Consider the following 21,342-nt stretch of genomic DNA (forward strand, 5'->3'; position numbering starts at 1 on the left):
TGCAGACCACTTCTCAGCTTCTGTCCAGAGCAGAGGCCAGGGGCCCGGACTTCCCTTTCTCAGACTGTTGGACCAGCTGGGCAGGGTGTTGAAGAAAAAAAAAAAATCCAGTGTCACTTGTTGAGGCACAGTAAGGAGGACTTTATTCAGGACTATGGCTGTAGGTCCAGGGACCATGGTGATGGAATCGCACAGTGTGGGAAAGAGACGGGGCTCAACTCTGAGTAGAACAGGAAAAGTGGGAATTTGTAACCTTGGAGCAGGGTGAGCGGGGTCCGTAAGTGGAAAATTGCTACGAGAAGTCCTCAGGGGTTAAGAAGACTCTGGCTAAACTGACCCAGCAGGATTCTTGCTGAAGGCAGACCAAGGCGGCCAGACATCAGCTGACGCTGATGGAGAATAAGGGTTCTTACCTGTGAACCATCTGATTAAGGGTGATCAGATATCTAGAGTTAAACTGACTCTGCAGGATTCTTTCTTAAGTAAGAATTGGAAAACAGTTGCAATTCTTACTAAAATTGGGCAAAGCAGAGATAAACATGGAAGCCCAGAAGTCAGGGCTCATTGAAAAAGGGAGCTCAGAGGAACCTGAGTCGAGCATGGTCAAGGACAGTGTCTATGTGAAGGGAGAACGGAGAGCCTGGGCAGGTGTTGGGGAGGAGGGTTTAGACCAGGAATCACAAAGCTCATGGGCCTTGATTCATGGAGGGATCACTGACCCAAGAGCTTCATTTTCTTCTTCTTGAAGCGATGTGACTGCTGGGACTGGGTCTCCCCTGGGCTTGAGAGTGAGGTTTGGGGAAACCCACAGGTCTGTGCCCTTGGAGGGGCTTAGCCCACCTGGTCCCAGGAGGACACCACAGCCAACAGTGTGAACCTGCCCTCCATCTCCATCAGACCACACCTTGCTGACCCCAAGAACCAGAAGGAAGTGCCTTCGCCCAGGACCCCAGCTCTGTTGGGAGACCTCCTGTACCCATGGCCTCTGCCAGTCGCTCTCACCTGTGACCCTAAAAAGTCTCAAGTCCCTCTCTGCATGTTCCTAATTCTTGGTCCATCCTATCCTCTTGGGGATGGCTCTTTGCATGGAAGGTCACTGCCAGCCTCAGGAACCCCAGGACCGAGCGGAGTCCTCAGCTTCCTCCATCCTGTGAGCAGGTGACTTGGGATTTCAGATGAGGCTGGCGGTGACTGGAGATTTCGGAATCTGATGGATGCTTTTAACCCCCTGGAAGGACTGTGCCCTGAGAGACAGAAGATATGAGAAGCATGAGGATCCACTGAAATGTAAAGGTCTTTAGAGCTACAAGAGAAACTCTAAAAAGACAAGGAAATGCAGAAAGCCCTCAGTTCCTCAGTGGCTTGGGAGGGAGGCACAGACTTCCTGACTATACAGAAGGAGGAGACGATGGGAAGACTCGTTACGGATGGGGGCTAGGAGACCACCCTTCCTTATTTTTGTGCTGGCTATTGACAAGAGGGACTAATAAGGGTCCCAGATGAGAATTCACCACCATCCAAGACCTAACTGGGTGTGTGTAGACTCTGAAGTCCAAAACATTCTGCCGACCGACATCTGCACAAACCACTCTCTGCAAAGCCACCACTAGAGTAATGCAGGGTTTCAGAAAGAGTTGGTTTTCTCCAGTCTAGCTGAGAATATCTTCTTGCAGTGAGAGAGGGACACACACACACACACACACACACACACACACACAAACACACACAGAGTATTGGCTCTGTTTTCTCCAAAGTGTGTGGCCTTTTCTTTTAAGGTGATGTAGATTACTTGGAACTAAATGGAGGTGATGGTTGAAGAAGATTATGAGTGCACGAAATTCCACTGATTTGTACACTTTTACGTAGTTAATGGATAGTTTTATGTTTGTGTACTTTATTACAATAAAAAGTAATGATATAATATTTGTAGAACAAGTAGCGAAGTCCCAATATGAGCACAATCTTATCATGCTCATAATTTATACACACACTACATTGAAATAGGACACTATTTTTGGACAGGTGCAGTGGTTCATGCCTGCAATCCCAGCACTTTGGGAGGCCGGGGTGGGAGGATCACAAGGTCAGGAGGTTGAGACCAGCCTGACCAACATGGTGAAACTCTGTCTGTACTAAAAATACAAAAATTAGCCGGGCATGGTGGTGTGCGCCTGTAATCCCATCTACTCAGGAGGCTGAGGCTGGAGAATCCCTCGAACTCGGGAGGTGGAGGTTGCAGTGAGCCGAGATGGCACCACTGCACTTCAGCCTGGGTGACAGAGCCAGACTCAGTCTCAAAAAAAAGACACTATTTTATTTATTTATTTTTTATTATTATACTTTAAGTTCTAGGGCACATGTGCACAAAGTACAGGTTTGTTACATATGTATACATGTGCCATGTTGGTGTGCTGCACCCATTAACTCGTCATTTACATTAGGTATATCTCCTAATGCTATCCCTCCCCCCTCCCCCCACCCCATGACAGGACCCGCTGTGTGATGTTCCCCACCCTGTGTCCAAGTGATCTCATCGTTCAATTCCCACCTATGAGTGAGAACATGCGGTGTTTGGTTTTCTGTCCTTGCGATAGTTTGCTCAGAATGATGGCTTCCAGCTTCATCCATGTCCCTATAAAGGACATGAACTCATCGTTTTCTATGGCTGCATAGTGTTCCATGGTGTGTATGTGCCACATTTTCTTAATCCAGTCTGTCCCTGATGGACATTTGGGTTGGTTCCAAGTCTTTGCTATTGTGAATAGTGCAGCAATAAACATACGTGTGCATGAAAGACACTACTTTCTATTACCAAGGCAAGACCAGAGTGATTCCATTTTTGCTTCCTCCCTGCCTACTCTGGTATACAGCAGGAAAAAAAATGGCCTCATCCAGATGTCAAGATTCCATGGTCCATATGAGCATCATTTACACCTTGAGCTTCTCCACCTCCTGCTAAGTTCTGACTCCTGTTCTGAATGTTCCCAATATATCTGGCCCTGTATCTAGACACCCTTCCTATTTCCCCTGTCTGGATGCAGTCCAAAGACTGTGGTTCTTGCGGTTGCTGTTTACAGTGCTGACTGGGATGTTGGCGCCTTTCTGTAGTTTCAGCACCATGGCCAGCGTCCAGGAGGCAACACTGCTTTCTCCATTTTCGTCTCTTAGTTGATAATTTGCATATGCTGAGTCCTCATCTTGGGGCTCTGAAATAGGGTCTTCCTGGAAAAATCTAAAAAAATAACATTTTTTTCAGGGTAATATTCAGGCATTAGGGTAAATTGGAAAAAGAGGATGTCAGTTGTTAAGGCGATGTTTTTGGGGAAAAATAACCCTTACATTCCACAGATTCTGCAAGCAAGTAGAATTTGGAAGCTCAGAATGCAAGTTCCCGCAATCATCAGGACAACTAGAACAGCCCAGGGTGTCAGAAAGAGTTGGTTCTCTCCAATCTAGCTGAGAATATCTCTTCCCGGACTTTCAAGATACCAGCTATTGGATAATGGCCAAAAGACCATAGGCTTGAAATCACACCAAACTGCCTTCAAAACCTGGATCTGCCCTTGCTATCTCTATGTGCTTGGGAAAGTCACATTACCTGTCTGAGACTCACTTCGCTTTTCCATAAAATGGCACTAAGAATGCTGTCTGCTTTGTAAGGATGTTTGGAAGATGGATGATCAGGGATTATTATATTCTGCCTCTCCGTTTAGCTAGGAGGGAAGGCTCTGGAGCCGGGAAGGCTGGGATATGATCATTGCTTTGTCCCTGAAAACTATGAGATTTAGGAAAAGCTACCCACATGATTCCATTTTGTCATTTATAAAATGAGGACAATGCTAGTACTTACCTTATATAGAGTTTTGGTAGAGAACTACATAGTTAATACATGTGATGTGCAAAGTAAAATTTGAACATGTTGTTAGACTTACCCAATAATGTGGGCTATTGTTAGTGCTACTATAATATTACTCTAAAAATGATAATAATATTGTCATTGTCATTATTATGTGGCCAGACAGAGCCTGATAAACTTTGCTCAGTAATAATACCTGTTTTTTTTTTTTTCTTTTGTTTTAGACGGAGACTCGCTCCATTACCCAGGCTGGAGTGCAGTGGTGCAATCTCGGCTCACTGCAAGCTCCGCCTCCTGGGTTCATGCCATTCTCCTGCCTCAGTCTCCCGAGTAGCTGGGACTACAGGCGCCCGCCACCATGCCCGGCTAATTTTTTGTATTTTTTTTTTTTTAGTAGAGATGGGGTTTCACCGTGTTGACCAGGATGGTCTCGATCTCCTGACCTCGTGATCTGCCCGCCTCAGCCTCCCAAAGTGCTGAGATTACAGGTGTGAGCCGCCGCGCCCGACCAATAATACCTGTTTTTACGAATCATTGTTAACATTTTCTTGAAGGTCCTTGGACATCTGACATATTCCCTGATTTACTTTCCAAAGTTCTGGGCTCTCCATCTCAGGCTTAGAGACTTATCAGCCTGGAGGGATGCCGGCATTTTATTTTTCTTTCTTTTTTTTTTTTTCTCAGGTATTTACTCAGCAACACCTCCTGGGACTCGGGACTCTGATGTGCCACATCCTGTACAGGAAACAGGTGATGTGGAAATGAGTCAGACTCAGCCCCTGGCCCCGACGCACTCTGACAGAGAAAACCGCAATGCAGCGATAGGACTCTGCTACCAGAAGCGTAGGCGCTGCTGAAATGCAAAAGAGATACCAGTTTCTCTCTTCCTAAGGAGTGAAGCAAAGCCGCTTGGCCATGAAAACCTCTCAGATGATACCAGAAAGACAGATAATTGATCCAGAGAGGAAAAGAGGAGAAGGAAAGGGTAGAGAGTATCCTCAGAGGAGAGAGTACTCAGTGTACTCAGGAAGCATCAGTAGCTATGAGGAGCTACAGGCTCAAAGAAGGGAAAAGATTTAGGAGGAGAATTGTTATCATTTGCTGGGTTGAGGGGTTGAGCCTAACAGGTTAAATTAAAATTTTCATTGTTGACCACGGAAGGGCCGAACACTGGGGCAATTGGAGAGACCTCCAGGAGTGTTCAGGGAAAGAAAGTAATTAAAGGTGGATAATTTTATTTTTACTTTTTTGAGGTGAAGTCTCGCTCTGTCACCCAGGCTGGAGTGCGGTGGTGCGATCTCGACTCATTGCAACCTCCACCTCCCGGGTTCAAGCGATTCTTCTGCCTCAGCCTCTCGAGTGGCTGGGATTATAGGCACAGGCCAACACACCCAACTAATTTTTGTATTTTTAGTAGAGACGGAATTTTGCCATGTTGCCCAGGATGGTCTCAATCTCCTGACCTCGTGATCCCCCCACCTTGGCCTCCCAAAGTGCTGGGATTACAAGCGGGAGCCACCGTGCCCAGCTGGTCATTCAGTATTTTTAAGTACTTTGATATGTCTAAGGAAGTGCACACATTTGAGTCTACACCTTTCAAGGTATCAGGAGAAACTGAATTTCCCTGCCTTCCCTGCAGAAAAGATACAGATATGTGACTGGAACTTTACCAACTAGGATGCACCTATGTGAAAAATAAACTTGAAAGTGAATGACACAGGTAACTAAACACCATGCAGAATTTCTTATGATGAAGGTTCAATACATACGTAAAGTTTTCAAATGCATAAAGTTTTCAAACTCTGCTACTGCAGAGTTTCAATATTCAGGGCTGAGCCTCAGGGGTGCAAATTTTGCTGTCTCAGATGCTATTCAGTATTAATGGAGAAAATATCAGCCTCTCAGTCTAGTGACGGCAGTATTGACATCTCCCAGAATGCAGTTCTGTGTTGTAATCTAATTGCTGGTCCTCCAAGTACAGCCTCCTAAATGCCTGCATCTCTGGTTCTCCAAAAATGCAAAGAGTTCCTCAAAAATACTTCTAAAAGTTTATTTTCCAACCTCCTACAACAGAACCTGAATTCCATGTGTCAGGGCTGGTCAGCTCCTCTGCTTCATCAGATGGAAATGGCTTAATGGTCCAATCAGCTACATGAGAGGGACATGTTCCTTCCTGATGCCCCCCCAAGGCAGCCTTACCTGGTTCTTCCTGAAGTATGAGACCCATGAGGCCGCAGGCTCTGGGGGATTTGCAGACCAGATCCCGAGTCTCATCTCGCCTCCCCACTCTCACACCTTCCTGCCTCCACTGCATGGAGGATTTCTGGAAAGGAATCTGAGCTGGAGGTCGTAGAGGTGCCCTTCTCCCTCAGTTTCCCCAGGTGTCCCTGCAAGTCCCCTCCTAGAACAGTCACTGTCAGTCCAGACTCACTGTGTCCTCCACCCCCAGCATCCAAACTTTCCAGGTGCTTTCAGTGGGTTGAAGCAGGAAGTCTGGGAGGATGCACCTGCCCACATCCAGGGAATGACCCTTATCTAAGAACTTAAGGCTGGAGAAGGCAGGAGAGGAGCCAGCTCAATTTCAGCAGTAATTTTGACTCTGCATTTCTTTCTTTCTTTCTTTCTTTCTTTCTTTCTTTCTTTCTTTCTTTCTTTCTTTCTTTCTTTCTTTCTTTCTTTCTTTCTTTCTTTCTTTCTTTCTTTCCCTTCCTTCCTTCCTTCTTTCTTTCTTTCTTTCTCTTTCTCTTTCTTTCCTTCTTTCTTTCTTTCTTTTTTCTTTTTTCTTTCTTTCTTTCTTTTCTTCCTTTCTTCCTTTCTTTCTTCCTTTCTTTCTTTCTTTTTTGAGACAGGAGTTTCACTCTTGTTGCCCAGGCTGCAGTGCAATGGCACGATCTCGGCTCCCTGCCACCTCTGCCTCCTAGGTTCAACCAATTCTCCTGCCTCAGCCTCCTGAGTAGCTGGGATTACAGGCATGCAGTACCATGCCAGGTTAAGTTTTCTATTTTTAGTAAAGACAGGGTTTTTGCTACAGGGTTTTAGACGTTTACTCCACGTTGATCAGGCTGGTCTTGAATTCCCGACGTCAGGTGATCCACCCACCTCGGCCTCCCAAAGTGGTGGGATTACAGGCATGAGCCACCGCACCCAGCCTTGACTCTGCATTTCGTGCAGGCCGTGTGATCTGGGAACCACAACGTAAGAACTCTATTAATGGAGACACACAACAAATATTCTGATGATGGCTAATCCAGTTTTTCTTGTGTCAGATTATAGGGAAGTGGAGGAATTCAGGAAACAATTAGTCTGGGGGCGTGCAACTTCCCCTTTCCCAGCTTCTGTGAATACAAGTCGTCTTCATCCCCCCTATCAGCCCGGCAGTGCAATGTATTGAGGATTTACCATGTGCTGGGCAGAGCTCCAGGCTCTAAAGATCCATTGATGTGATGTGGTTAATTTTACATCAACTTGACTGATTCACGTGCCAGATATTTGGTTAAACTGTCTTGTGTCTGAATGTTCCTGGAGGAGATTTGTAACTCTGGACTGAGTGATGTAGTTTGCCTTCCACAGTGTGGATGAGCCTCATCCAAGCCATAGAAAAACTGAGCAGGACTGAAAAGCTGAAGAAATCTGAGTGAGCTCTGGCTCACCTGTTCAGGTGGGATGTTGGTCTTTTCTAGCCTGTCTCAAGCTCGGACTGGAACTTCTACCTCATTACTCTTTGGCCTCCAGTTTGCCAAATGCAGACTTTCAGAATTCTCAGTCTTCATAACCTCAGGAACCAATTCATCATAAAATTGTATATGTGTCTCACTAACTTACGGAAAAATAAAATTAAAAAAAAGAAGGCTGGGTGCGGTGGCTCACGCCTGTAATCCCAGCACTTTGGGAGGTCAAGGCAGGTGGATTGCAAGGTCAGGAGTTCGAGACCATCCTGGCCAACAGGGTGAAACCCCATCTCTACTAAAGATACAAAAAGTTAGCCGGGCGTGGTGGCGCACAACTGTAATCCCAGTTACTCGCAAGGCTGAGGCAGGAGAATCGCTTGAACCCGGGAGGCAGAGGTTGCAGTGAGCTGAGATCGCACCACTGCACTCCAGTCCGGGTGACAGAGCGAGACTCTGTCTCAACAACAGCAACAAAAAAAAAAAAAAAAAAAAAAAAAAAAAGAAAGAAAGAAAGAAAAAGAAAAAAAAACCCAGATGTTTATTCATTCAACTGTTGATAGGCATCTGGTTGTTTTTAGTTCTGTGCTATTATGAATAAAACTGCTATGGACATTTTGAACATAAAAACAATTGCCCACCTTCAGCTGGAACATCGATTTTCTCCAGCCTTCAGCTTTGGACTCAGACTCGAACTTACACCTGCGACTCTCCCTGGTCTCCGGTTTGCCGGCTGCAGATCTAGAGACTACTCAGCCTTCAAAACTGTGTGAGCCAATTTCTTAAATGATCTCTCTGTGTATGTGTGTGTGTGTGAGTGTGTGTGTGTGTATATGTGTGTTCCAGAAGTTCTCTTTCTCTGAAGAACCTAGAATAACATTAAAGCCTATTTCCCTCTCAGAGCTCAGGGTGATGAAGACACACAACAAATATTCTGATGCTGGCTAATTCAGCTTCCGTTGTGTCAGATTATAAGGAAGGCGGAAGAGAGGAAACAATGAGGTTCCATAGTAGGTGAGCAGGTGAACTTCGAGCGACCTGAGTCACAGTGTGGGGACTTTCTGGAGCTGGAGGGACCAAGGCCTGAATCGTGGGCACTGCCAGAGAGGGGAGGGGTGGGCATCCTTGACCAGGAAGAGCGTGGGCTGTTCACAGAACTGAGAGTGATTCAGAGAATCTGGGGACCTGCTCACTCAGGGTCTTGGGTAAACTGCACATAGTATTGGATTTTAATTATAAGGCTTTGGGTAAATTTTAAGCAAAGAAATGTAGAAATATTTTGCTATTTTTTGTTTGTCTGTTTTTCTTTAGAGATAGAGTCTCACTCTGTTGCCCAGACTGGAGTGCCGTGGTGTGATCTCGGCTCACTGCAGCCTCCACCTTCTGGGTTCAAGAGATTCTCCTGCCTCAGCATCCCAAGTAGCTGGGATTACAGGTGCCTGCCACCTCGCCCAGCTAAATTGCTGTTTTAAGAAAATCACGACTGTCCCAGACCCACTGGCTCGTGCCTGTAATCCCAGCACTTTGGGAGGTTGAGGCAGGTGCATTGCTTGAGGTCAGGAGTTCAAGACCAGCCTGGCCAACATGGTGATGCCATGTCTCTACCAAAAATGCAAAATTAGCTGGTCATGGTGGTTCTCACCTGCTGTCCCAGCTACTCAGGACGCTGAGGCAGGATAATTGCTCGAACCTGGGAGGCAGAGGCTGCGGTGAGCCGAGATTGCGCCATCGCACTCCAGCCTGGGCAACAAGAACAAAACCCCATCTCAAAAAACAAAACAAAACAAAACAAAAAAACCCCACAAATGTATAGGGAATAAATGGTAGGAGGACTGTATTGCTAATAAGCAGTAAACGGTAATAAAACTTCAGCAGGAATCTGTCCCATACGTGACACGCTCATCAGTATTGTAGAGTTTTATGTAGGTTGATCGTGAAACTCTTACAAGATGTCTATGTCATAAATGCATTCACAGTACAGTGGGATGAGACGGGAAGATTTCTTTGCCTTTGTCATAGTTAGGAGGTAGAAACATGTTTTCTAGGCTCAAATTGTCTCAAGGAGCTGACAGTGAGAAGACAATTTTTTTTTTTCGAGATGGAGTCTCGCTCTGTGGCCCAGGTTGGAGTTCAGTGGTGTGATCTCAGCCCACTGCAACCTCTGCCTCCCAGGTTCAAGTGATTCTCCTGCCTCAGCCTCCCAAGTAGCTGGGACTACAGGTGCACATCACCACACCCAGCTAATTTTTGTATTTTTTTTTTTTTTAGTAGAGACAGGGTTTCACAATATTGGCCAGGCTGGTCTCGAACTCCTGACCTTGTGATCCACCTTGGCCTCCCAAAGTGCTGGGATTACAGGCGCGAGCCACTGTGCCTGACCTACAAATGTGTCACTATCTCAGGGTGTATGTGTGTCTGGGGAGGGACAGTGGTTTTCTGTGCTGAGTTTACAAGAGCTGTGTTTTCTGGGGCTGGAGAGTTTAGCTCAGTCCTGGTCATCAGTAATACGAACGTCAAACAGGGAGGCTTGTGTCTTATTTGGAGGAAGATGCACACCTGTGGAAGGATTTTGATCAGGGCTGGAGACAGGTAAGTTTGGGGCTGTGAGAATAATAGACGTCAGTCTGGAGTGGCGGGCTGGGAGGAGGATGATGTGACACAGACAAGACGTCTTCGGTCTTTAGTTGAGCTTTGACTGTGGGGATGGGCCAGGGGATGTGGGTGAGGAGGGATTGGGGGAAAGAGCTGTTTGGATTTGTTCACTGTGTGTGGAGCAGAAGAGCATGAGGAACTGAGGGCTGCTCCGGTCTCTGCCTCAGTTCACTGGAGGAGCCAATGGGGCCATCACGGGATGGATGACCCCAGGAGAAGAAGCAGGCAGGGGAGATGTTTATAAGATGGACAACTGGCCTCAGAGAAAGCAGAGCCTCCCTCTGGGCCTGAGTGTGTGGTTTCATTCCTCCCAAACACTTCCTCCGTCTGACTTCCTTAGTTCTAGAATTAGCAGCACTTTCTCTTTGTTCTTCTCCTTTAACACCTCTGATTCATTTCTATCTCCTCACTACTTCTCCTCCCACTGCCTGGAACTCTGCATCTGATGCTGTGGATTCTGCCTCCACGCTTTTAGCGAGAGCAAACACTGGAGGAAATTCACAGGTTTCAGCGTAAGACACGGAAGCCATATTACGGACAGTCGAGCTTCAGCAGGTAACATCCCTCACCATTCTCCTCATGTAGAAAGATGATGATGATCTCTCCTTTCAAGCCTTTTTTTTTTTTTTTTTTTTGGAGACAGAGTCTCACTCTGTGGCCAGGCTGGAGTGCAGTGGTGCGATCTCGACTCACTGTGTTCTCCACCTCCCGGGTTCAAGAGATTCTCTTGCCTCAGCCTCCCAAGTAGCTGGGACTACAGGCACGCACCACCACACCTGGCTAATTTTTTTTTTTTTTTTTGTATTTTTAATAGAGATGAGGTTTCACCATCTTGACCAGGATGGTCTCAATCTCTTGACCTCGTGATCCACCCGCCTCGGTCTCCCAAAGTGCTGGGATTACAGGCGTGAGCCACTGCCCCCGGCCTCCTTTCAAGCTTTTTATCAGGGTTTCAATCTGGTGGAGTTGCAATGACCAGATTAAGCCATGAGCCTTGGGGTAGAATTGGAAACCCCTCCCCAGATCCTCTGTCCTTGCTGGAGAGGTCCATGAGAAGCAGTGTTCCACTCTGAGAGGAATGGCAGGGGACTGCAAAGGCTTATAGAACGCAGGAATCCCGGTGCTCATCCCAGATGCCATTCTCTGAAGCCACATCACTATTTGTACATTTCATCACTGGGCCAAGGTTTGGGCACTGTGGGACTTCGGTGGGACTCCTAACCTGGTGGGAATCGTACCTCACACAAACACACCCTGGACTGCAGTGCAACTTCTTCTGGAGTGAGGAATTTACAGGGAACCATTTCTCTTTTTCCTGTCTTTCTCATTTGAGCTACATTCCCATAACATACAATGGACCATTACACACTGTAAAGTACACATTTGCTGGTGTTGAGGACATACACAATGCTGGGTAAACACCACACGTATCTTATTTCAAGATATTTTCTTCACTAAGAAAAGGAGCCCAGTATCCATGAAGCAGTCAGTCTCTATTTCTGGCCCCCCTGCTCAGTTCCCGGCAGCTACTAGCATGCTTCCTGTCTGTATGAGTTTACCTCTTGCGGGTGTTACACATAAACAGAATCACACAATATGTGCCATTTTGTGTCTGACGCTTTCAGTGAACACATTTCAAAGGACGGCCATGTCGTGGCATGTGTCAGTTCTTCATCTTTTGGTCACTGACTTATATCCGCTGTATGCAAAATCACAATCCCTTACTCTGTTTCAGCCCTTGAGCCAGTTCTGAGACTCTTCAAATCCCATTTCTCCAAAGACAGGCCAGGATCCATGTGGGCTTAGCGTTTTTATCAAATGTGAAAAACTTTTGGCCATTACATCTTCACATGTTTTTTTCCTATTATTATTCCTTCTCTGGGGACTCCAACGTTGCATAAGCCCCATGGCTTGAAGTTTTTTCATAGGTCACCATTGATTTTCCATTTTTCAAATAGTTTATTTTTCTCTCCCTGTTTTATTTTGAATGTCTCTACTGCTATATATCTTCAAGTTCACTTTTTTTTTTTTCTTTTTTGAGACAAAGTCTCACTCTGTTGCCCAGGCCAGAGTGCATTGGAGGGATCTCAGCTCACCTGCAACCTCTGCCTCCCTGGTTTAAGTGATTCTCCTGCCTCAGCCTCCCACGTAGCTGGGATTACAGGTGCCTGCCACCGCGCCCGGCTCATTTTTGTAATTTTTAGTAGAGAGTGGGTTTCACCGTGTTGGCCAGGCTGGTCTCAAACTCCTGACCTCATGATCAGCCTGCCTCGGCCTCCCAAAGTGCTGAGATTACAGGCGTGAGCTACCGCCCCTGGCTAGTTCACTATTCTTTTATCTTCAGAGTCTAACCCGCCAGTAATCTCATCCAGATTTTATATATATATAACATATATATATATATATATATAGTCTACAATAGTTTTCATCTTTGAAAGTTCCACTTACAACTCTTTATATTTTCCATTTATTTACACACCTTTTTGAAAATATAGCAAGTGGCTATAACTGTTTTAAGATGCTCTGTCTATGTTCCCAGTCAGTTTCCACGGACTGACTTTTCTCCTCATCGCGTTTTCTGTTTCTTTTCTTTATTGTACGCCTGGTAAGATTTGATTGGATGACAGATATTGTGTGTGTGTTTTTTTTCTTTTTTGGTGTTTCGGGTACTGAATCTTTTAGTATTTTTATAAATACTATTGAACTTTGTTCTGGAACTCAGATAAGGTACCTGGAAATAGTTTGATCCTCTTTCGGATTGTGTTCAACAGACCAAACAAGAGCTGTGTTTAAGCTAGAAGGAATTATTCCTTAATGCTGGGGCAGCACCCTTTTGTATACCCTGTATACCATGCCCATGTTCCATGGAAACCCTCCAGTGAGGTTTTAATATGCCTAGTGGGAACAGACCCTATTCCCAGCCTTGTGTAAACCCTAGACACTCTTCTATCTAATCCTATTGAGTGATTCTTTCCCCAGTCTAAGATAATTTTCTGTCATGCGTGTCTTGATCTGAGCACATGACACTCACTGGGACCCTCTGAAGGTCTCCACATTCTTCCTGTGCAGCTCTCGTCTCTCTAAGACTGTCCTGGGAACTCCAGCTGCCTTGCTCTCCCTGGATTTTCTGTTTCATATCACCAACTCAGGAATTTTATCACTGTCCCCATTTCTGTGTTACAACCTAGGAGTTCTCTCCAGGTGGTAATCTGAGACAGATTTAGGACTTAGCTCGTTTGGTTTTGTTTCTCACGAATCACTGTCTTTTGTTACTCAAGGTGCCGTGGCCCCAGATATCATTGTATTTAAGATCCAGAAGTGCTTCAGCAGGTGTGAGCCACTGGCCCAGTCCCGTCCTTAGGGTTTGGATATTTTGGGTTTGACTCAGCTAGCCAAGGCCCCAAAATGCAGCCAGGAGGCAAGCCTCAGAGAGAACAAAGCACCATTCAGAGTGGTAGAACCTTAGAGACAAATGTGACCATCTCAAGGGGTTCTGCAAGACAGTTTGGGGCCCATGCTATCTGATTTGTCTTCTGGTCATTTCTAATAATTACTTAAATATTAACATCAAATTTATGCTCTTTCCCCTGGGTAGTAGGAAAAATAACAGAGTCTGACAATACTTGCTGAGGGTAAATGGGGCCATCACTCTGGAAAGAATGTGTTCTCATCTAGCTTATTTCCATCTTGACATGGCCCATGCCCCGAAATTCCACTCTGGGGTATGTACTCTTGCCTAACTCAATCCAGGACACTAACACAACCCAGTGTTACAAGTAATTATAAGTAATGGGATGTCAAAGATGCCACTGGTTCTTGCCTGCAAGAGTTAATTATTTATCTAATAATTAAATATTTTTTTTAACACATGCAATGACGTTCAGGACAGCATTGCTCTTGGAAGCAAAATGTCTAATAAAAATATACATCATATAAGGTAAAAAGGACTAACACACTGAGGAAAATGTAGTCAGTATACTCCAATTACATCTGTCAGTAAATAAACAAGAGCTGTGTAAAATACTGTGGGCATAGCAATATAATTTCAAAAACAAAAAGACAAAAGCATATGTTCCCTTAGCTCTTCATTTAAAACTTTATATACATGTATTTATAATTTATATATTTGTCGATATATGTTAATATTGACAAATAAAGCAAAGAATACATGAACCTGAGTTACAGAATTTTTGTTATTAAGGTGGGAAGTTCAGGGACAGGTGAGAGACAAGTCATACCTTGTGAATTTCCTGGTGTCATTTTCCGTGGTGATTTTTTTTTTTTTCCTGGGGGTCAGAGTCTCGCTCTGTTGCCCAGGCTGGAGTGCAATGGCATGATCTCGGCTCACTGCAACCTCTGCTTCCCGGGTTCAAGTAATATTCCTGCCTCAGCCTCCTGAGTAGCTAGGATTACAAGCGCCCGCCACCACACCCGAGTAATTTTTGTATTTTTAGTAGAGATGGGATTTCACCATGTTGACCAGACTGGTCTCTTGGCCAGGCTGGCCTCCAACTCCTGACCTCGTGATCCGCCTGCCTCGGCCTCCCAAAGTGCTGGGATTACAGGCGTGAGCCACCGCACCTGGCCCTCCATGGTGATTTCACAGGGTCTTTTCTTGATAAAATCTCGTTAATTTTTTTAATAATATACATTGGCTTGCGGAAAGAATGTTGAGCATTACATACACATAGATATTATTTGTATTTTATATATGTATGTGTATATGAACATACTCTTGGACTTGTCAGAAGACAAAGACAGACATCTGAGCCTTATGAGTCAAAGAAGGATTTCAAGGTTGGGTGCGGTGGCTCATGCCTGTAATCCCAGCACTTTGGGAGGTTGAGGAGGGCGAATCATGAGGTCAGGAGTTTGAGACCACCCTGGCCGACATGGTGAAACCCCGTCTCTACTAAAGATACAAAAAATTACCTGGGTGTGGTAGTGCACGCCTGTAATCCCAGCTACGCAGGAGGCTGGGGCAGGAGAATTGCTTGAACCCGGGAGGCGGAGGTTGCTGAGATCACGCCATTGCACTCCAGCCTGGGTGACAGGGTGAGACTCCGTCTAAAAAAAAAAAAAAAAAAAAAAGAAGAAGGATTTTAGATAAAACTCCAAACCCAGAGCATGCTGAATTTTGTTAATAATGCAGAATCAATGTTTTTGTTGTGGTAAACTTGTTGAAGCTTGACAGGAAAATTTCAGAAACTGAAAACAGTTCCCAATTTGCAATTAATTTTCAGTTTTGAAAAATAACAGCATAAGCATTTCCTTTTTTGTCCTACAACCGTTTTACAACATTATCCATGCACGCTTGTTAATTTGACGGGAATATTGCATAATATAAATGGAATCACACGTAGTTCTCAAAAAAAAGGCAGTAAGACATTAGAATAGGTAGGAACATAGAAATTTGGATATTCAGGACTGGTCAATGATGGGGTTCGGGTCTGGCCTTTGCCGGGGGCTGTGTTGAACCAAAAATATTGTTTGAACGTTTTTCACGGCACCCACTCTATTTAGGGCAAGAGCGGGTCATCTTCCTGTGTGGTGGAAAACCTTCAAACTCTGCAAACCGTGAAACCGGGGCCATGGTAACCATATCGTGTTTGTTTTCCAATTTAGTTCGACCCCTGTGTCCTGCCCAACAGACGTGGCGCCATGGCCCCCAAACTCATCACCCTCCTTGTCTAGGTAAGTCCTGGAAGAGAAAGGAGGGCAGGGTCAGGAAGAAATCGTGCTCTCTGGAAGACCTCTCCTCTCCACCACCAAGGCTGCGGGTGAGAGCCTGTGGGGAGCCAGGTTCACCTACCGAGTCCAGGCCGAGCTGACATGGCCAATGTCCAACACGAGGCCCGGTTACAGTGAGCGCAGAATTCACAGGGGGACAGGTCGTCTCTGATGTGGTTTTCCTTCCAGGAATCTGCCTGCCTGCCAGGATCTGCACACACGCGGGTGAGTCCTACCCCAGTCCGAGGATACTGTGTTGCCCAAACACGAAGGGTTCTCCCAGGCAGGGAGGGCAGACGTGGAATCGGGCAGAGGCAGATGATGTGGGGAGGGCTTTGCAGAGAGCCCTGGGAACACAGGAAGGGGGGACTCTGGAAACCCCAGGCTCCATTTTGTTCTAGAGACCCTTTGTAGACACCCCCTTGGGCTCAGCCAGTCTCCCGAAGGAGCCTGCGATGTTCAGAATCTGGGGTGCCTGGGGATGGGTTGGAGCATCGTTTGTCGGGAGGTGAGGACCCAGTGCTGGGCTCCACGGAACTGTCTGAGCATAGGAAGGAACTCAGATTCTCCATCCACCCATGAGCTAAAAGGCTCTCCTGCTGCTGGAGCCTGAGAAGGAACTGGTCAGCAGCCAGAGCACTCGTGGACACAGTGGCAGGTACCTGTGTAGAGAATTGTTTAAATGAGTTCATGCGTGATTTTTTTTTTGTATTGCCAGAATCGGATAGATTTCCTCCTTCTCTCCTATTGCATAGATTGCTGTTGTTGTAGAAAAAAATTAGGAAAAACTTGGCTCAATATTTTATCATCGTGCCAACTAGAATTCCTGTTCTGGAATTGTATGTCCTTCCATGTCCACGCTGGGGTGGGCTGTGTCCCTGGCTCACTACCAGGTATCCCAGGGCATCAGGTGACCCCACCCGTTACAGGGCAAACCAGAACAATGAAAAGAAAGCAATGCCCCCAAGGACAGTGGGAGACGGGGGGCTCCACATTTCCCCCTAGGCTGTGCCTCCTTCTCTTCCAGGTGGTTATGACAAGTTCTCCCTGTCAGCCTGGCCGAGCCCCGTGGTTCCCCTAGGAGGATGTGTGACTCTCTCCTGTCATTCCCATCTTCAGTTTGTCATATTTACAATATTCAAAAGATCTGGGACCCGGGACCATGTGTTGCACACCGGCCTTTCCAACAACATCACCATCGGCCCTGTGACCCCAGGACACGCAGGGACCTACAGATGTTCTGGATCTTACAACCACACCACAATACGGTCAGCTCACAGCAAATCCCTGAAGATTGTGGTCACAGGTAGGAGAAGTCCAGCCCGCCCCATATCCACCAGATGGCCCTTCCCAGAGTCCACACCGAGTGAAGCCAGAGTCATTGTAGGATTGCTAGTCATGCACTAACTGTGGACACAGAAGCCGTCCTGAGAATTTAAAGAGAGGGCATTTCCTGTGAGGAATCAGGTACCCAGGTGGAGGAGGAGGAGGGAGGAAGCCGAGGCCGAGCAGCGGGAGAATCTGCCTGGGGAGTAGCAGACGCAGGGTGCTGGTATCAACTCCAGCAGGATGGGTCCAGGGAGGAGCCATGTTGCCTGACCCCAGAACCAGTGTTTCCCTCAGGGAAGTCATTACCCTGCCTTGAAGGAGCCAGAGGCTTGGGGAAGTGACACTTCCCTTGGGAGATGAGTCCAGTGACTCGGTGGGACGTGGATTGGGAAATGCACCCATTCCTCTCGTCCTCCTTCCCGGTCTCCTGACACTCATCCCTTCTCTCTCATGGATGTTACAGGGAGATAGAGAATCATCCTGTACAGTCAGGAAGGGAAAGTGTGGAGTGAGTCTCACATTCAAGGAGCTCAGAAGGAACAGAGAAGAGGTTGAGTCTTTCCACCAAGAGGGGGGGAAGCAAGTCGGTGTGAGGTAGGGAGATCCAGGCTACGAAAGCTCCTGGAGGATCTGAGTGGAGACTAGGACTGTGAGGAGCTGCTCAGCAAAGGAGTTTACCGTGTTCTTCTGCCTAAATAGGGAAAAGGAGTTACTTCCACCCTTCCCAACAAGTAGTCACGTCTAACCTCTTGGGTTTTGGGGCAAAATCAGTTGTTTCCTTCAGTGTGAGCCTGTGAGGTTTCTTCTGATCCTCCAGAGATTCTTGTATTTTTCAACACACAGAATTGAAAAATAGTGAGGCTCATAACCTCACAGTCCCATGCCAGGGAACCTAAGTCCAGCACTGTGTTTTCTGAAGGTTCTCAAAGCACAGAGTAATTCCCATTTTCCAGGAGAGCCTCAGGTGAGACCTCACCCTGAGGTCTCAGGCGAGGGGTGAGAAAGGAGACTCATGTGAACTCCTCTGTCTCTGCTCTCAGGCTTGTTCACAAAACCCTCCATCTCAGCGCACCCAAGCTCCCTGGTGCACACAGGAGCCAGGGTGAGGCTGCGCTGTCACTCAGAACTGGCATTTGATGAATTTATCTTATACAAAGAGGGGAACACACAGCATTCCCAGCAGTATGGTAAGATGATCCAGGCTGGCCACCACTTCTCCAAGGCTGTCTTTTCCATGGGTCCTATAACGCCTGCCCACGCAGGAGCCTACAGATGCTGTGGTTCTTTCAATCGCTCCCGCTACATGTGGTCGGCTCCCAGTGACCCCCTGGATATTGTGATCACAGGTGAGTGTGGCTGGACCGTCCGTGGTCTTTTGGTGTCCTGGAAACTCCCCGAGGTGATGTGGTTGTTGATCAAACCGCCAGTAAAGGAAGAAAATGCCGGAACACAGAAACACCAAGTAACTTATTATAGCCAGGGGAGGGGATGAAGGAAAGAGGGAGAAACAGAGAACTTGTGATAGTTAAAAAGAAAACAAGTTACAACCACACCTCAATGTGGCAGAGACACTTGGTCACTGGCAGAGACAGTGACAGAGAATGTGAAACAGATACTGAGAGAGATTCGCAAACCTCGACAAGGGGCTGCTTTCCCTCAGCTCAGGCACTGAGTTGCCTTTTGGAGTTGGTTCCCCATGTGGAACCTGCAGCCCCGTTCCTCTGCCATGAGACACAGGGACACACCACAAACTCCCACCTTCACCGCCCACCACAAACTCTCACCTTCACCACCCATCAGCGAATCTCCCTGAGGATCTGAGTGGAGATTGGGCCTTTGAGGTCTTTCTCCATAAAGGAGTTTAGCATGTCCTTCTGCCCAAAGAGGAAGCAGAGGCCACTTCCAACCTCTCCTACAAGTAGTCATGTCTAGCACCTCGGGGTGTGGGACCACAGCTACTGGTTCTGCAGTGTTCGTCGGTGAGGGTATTTCAGATTCTATGGAGATTCTTTCACTTTTCAACACACAGCGTTGGGACTCTAACCTCATAGCTCCAGGTCGGGGAATCTACGTCAGCACCATGTTTCCTGAGGGTTTCCAAGCAGAGAGTTATTTTCATGTTCCAGGAGGACCCCACATCTCATATGCTGTCTGGGCACAGTAGGCCTTAAAGATACAGTCAAAAGCCAGGGAGAAGCAATGGAAAGAGGAGGGTTTAAAAAGGCACGCACACTCATCGAATCAGGATCATAGAGAGAATACAGACTGAGACAGCACTAGCAGACATAGGGAGTTTGCTCCTAACATAGGAAAATAGTTTTTTTTCCCAACACTAAGAGTAGTGTGGAGAAGGCTTTAGTTGTAAACGCCTTATGAGGACTCAGGGGGTTGTGGGTGGCCCAAGTGGACATCCAGGGACGTTAGGATGAGTTTGGCCTTCACTGCTTTGGTGACATCTTTGTCCACTATTCCTAGGCTCACACCCCCAGGATTACACAGCAGGGAATCTCATCAGGATGGGCATGGCCGTCTTTGTCCTGGTGGCCCTTGGACTCCTGCTACTGGATTCTGGCATGGTCAGAAAAAAAAAAAACAAAAACCCAAAATGTAGGAGGAAGAGGAACATGAGAGAAAACCATGCACCATTTAGAACAATAGAGACTTGGCATCAAATCTCCTGATCCCAGAAGGCTTTGGAAGGAAATTGCCATCGTATATGGGGTGAACTGTCTACTGAGAATATGGTGCAAAATAAGTAACCAAAGTCTCCTTTTCTTACAGGAAAATACAAAAAGCCCTCTCTCATTACCCGAGAGAACGCCATGGCGGGTCCGGGAGATACAGTGACGTTGTTCTGTAGCTCTAAGATCCCATTTGACAAGTATCATCTATCCAAGAAGCAGGAGGCCCGTGGTCACTGGCTCAGTGGAGGGCAGAGCCACAGTGGAATATTCCAGGTCGACCTTCCTCTGTGCCTTGTGTCCCCAACCTCTGTTGGGAGCTACAGATGCTACGGTGCTTTCAATGAGTCTCCCTATGAGTGGTCAGCCCCCAGTGACACACTGCAAGTTCCTGTCACAGGTGAGGACCCCATGCCTGCTGCATGCTCTGGTACCAGCTGCACCCTGGAGCTCTATCTGAGGGGCGTCCTGCTGGAGATCAGGAGATTTGAGGGGTTCTGGACAAAATGAAGCAGTGAGAAATACAATGAGAAAAAGAGAGGCTGAGAATGACCAGTGCAATCAGGGTACAGGATTGGAGACAGGGCACCTCCACCCTCTTCTCCACATCCTATGTAGAGGCTCACTTTGGGGTCCTATGTGTTCAGGTGAATGAAGAATTGCATCAGGACAAACACAAGAGGAGGTGAGGTCAGATAAGGTTTGGGGACATCAGAGGTTGCACCAGCCCTTTGCCCTTATTCATTTTCCAGGAGGAGCCCCAGAGAGATTTCCCCTTTGGTGAATGTAGATATTTACGACCCTGTTGTAGATAAGGTCTCTTGACATCAGTGGGCATCTCTGAGCCCTCTGTCGCCTTTCACGTCTAGGGGAGAAAGTCTGTTCTCGAAGGATTCTGACAAGAGACCTCAGGACCCGCACTAGTCATTCGGTGAACCACAGAGTAGGCCGTGGGCAAGAGACAGACACTCCACATAGAATGGTTCTGCTTCCGTGTGGCGAGGAACGACTCTTGTACAGCCATTCTCTGTCTTTTTTCGTAGGAATCCCTGAGAGTACTTGCCCAACACCCATGGAATCAACCCCTGAAACTGGTGAGCAAAGAATTCTTCACCTAGTTTGTGAATTCCTGGGGAGACAGAAGTCTCCTTCTCCACCTGAAATCCTTTTTTTATTTTTATTTTTTTTTTTGAGACGGAGTCTCACTCTGTCGCCCAGGCTGGAGTGCAGTGGTGCGATCTGGGCTCACTGCAACCTCTACCTCCCAGGTTCACGCCATTCTCCCGCCTCAGCCTCCCGAGTAGCTGGGACTACAGGCGCCCGCCACCACGCCCGGCTAATTTTTTGTATTTTTCAGTAGAGACGGAGTTTCACCGTGTTAGCCAGGCTGGTCTTGATCTCCTGACCTCGTGATCTGCCCGCCTCGGCC

The 21,342-nt window shown here is 46.9% G+C and overlaps 1 protein-coding gene across 1 annotated transcript; it reads left to right on the forward strand.

Moving 5' to 3' along the window:
• The first annotated feature begins 11,831 nt into the window (after positions 1–11,831).
• LOC123570251 (putative killer cell immunoglobulin-like receptor-like protein KIR3DX1) lies at positions 11,832–20,423 on the forward strand. The gene is made up of 4 exons (XM_074024730.1): positions 11,832–11,874; positions 16,931–17,209; positions 18,273–18,578; positions 20,014–20,423. Exons 1-4 carry the CDS (start codon positions 11,832–11,834, stop codon positions 20,421–20,423), a joined length of 1,038 nt encoding a protein of 345 aa, XP_073880831.1.
• Positions 20,424–21,342: the final 919 nt, after the last annotated feature.

Source organism: Macaca fascicularis, chromosome 19, assembly GCF_037993035.2.
Source record: "Macaca fascicularis isolate 582-1 chromosome 19, T2T-MFA8v1.1".
Taxonomy (NCBI): domain Eukaryota; kingdom Metazoa; phylum Chordata; class Mammalia; order Primates; family Cercopithecidae; genus Macaca; species Macaca fascicularis.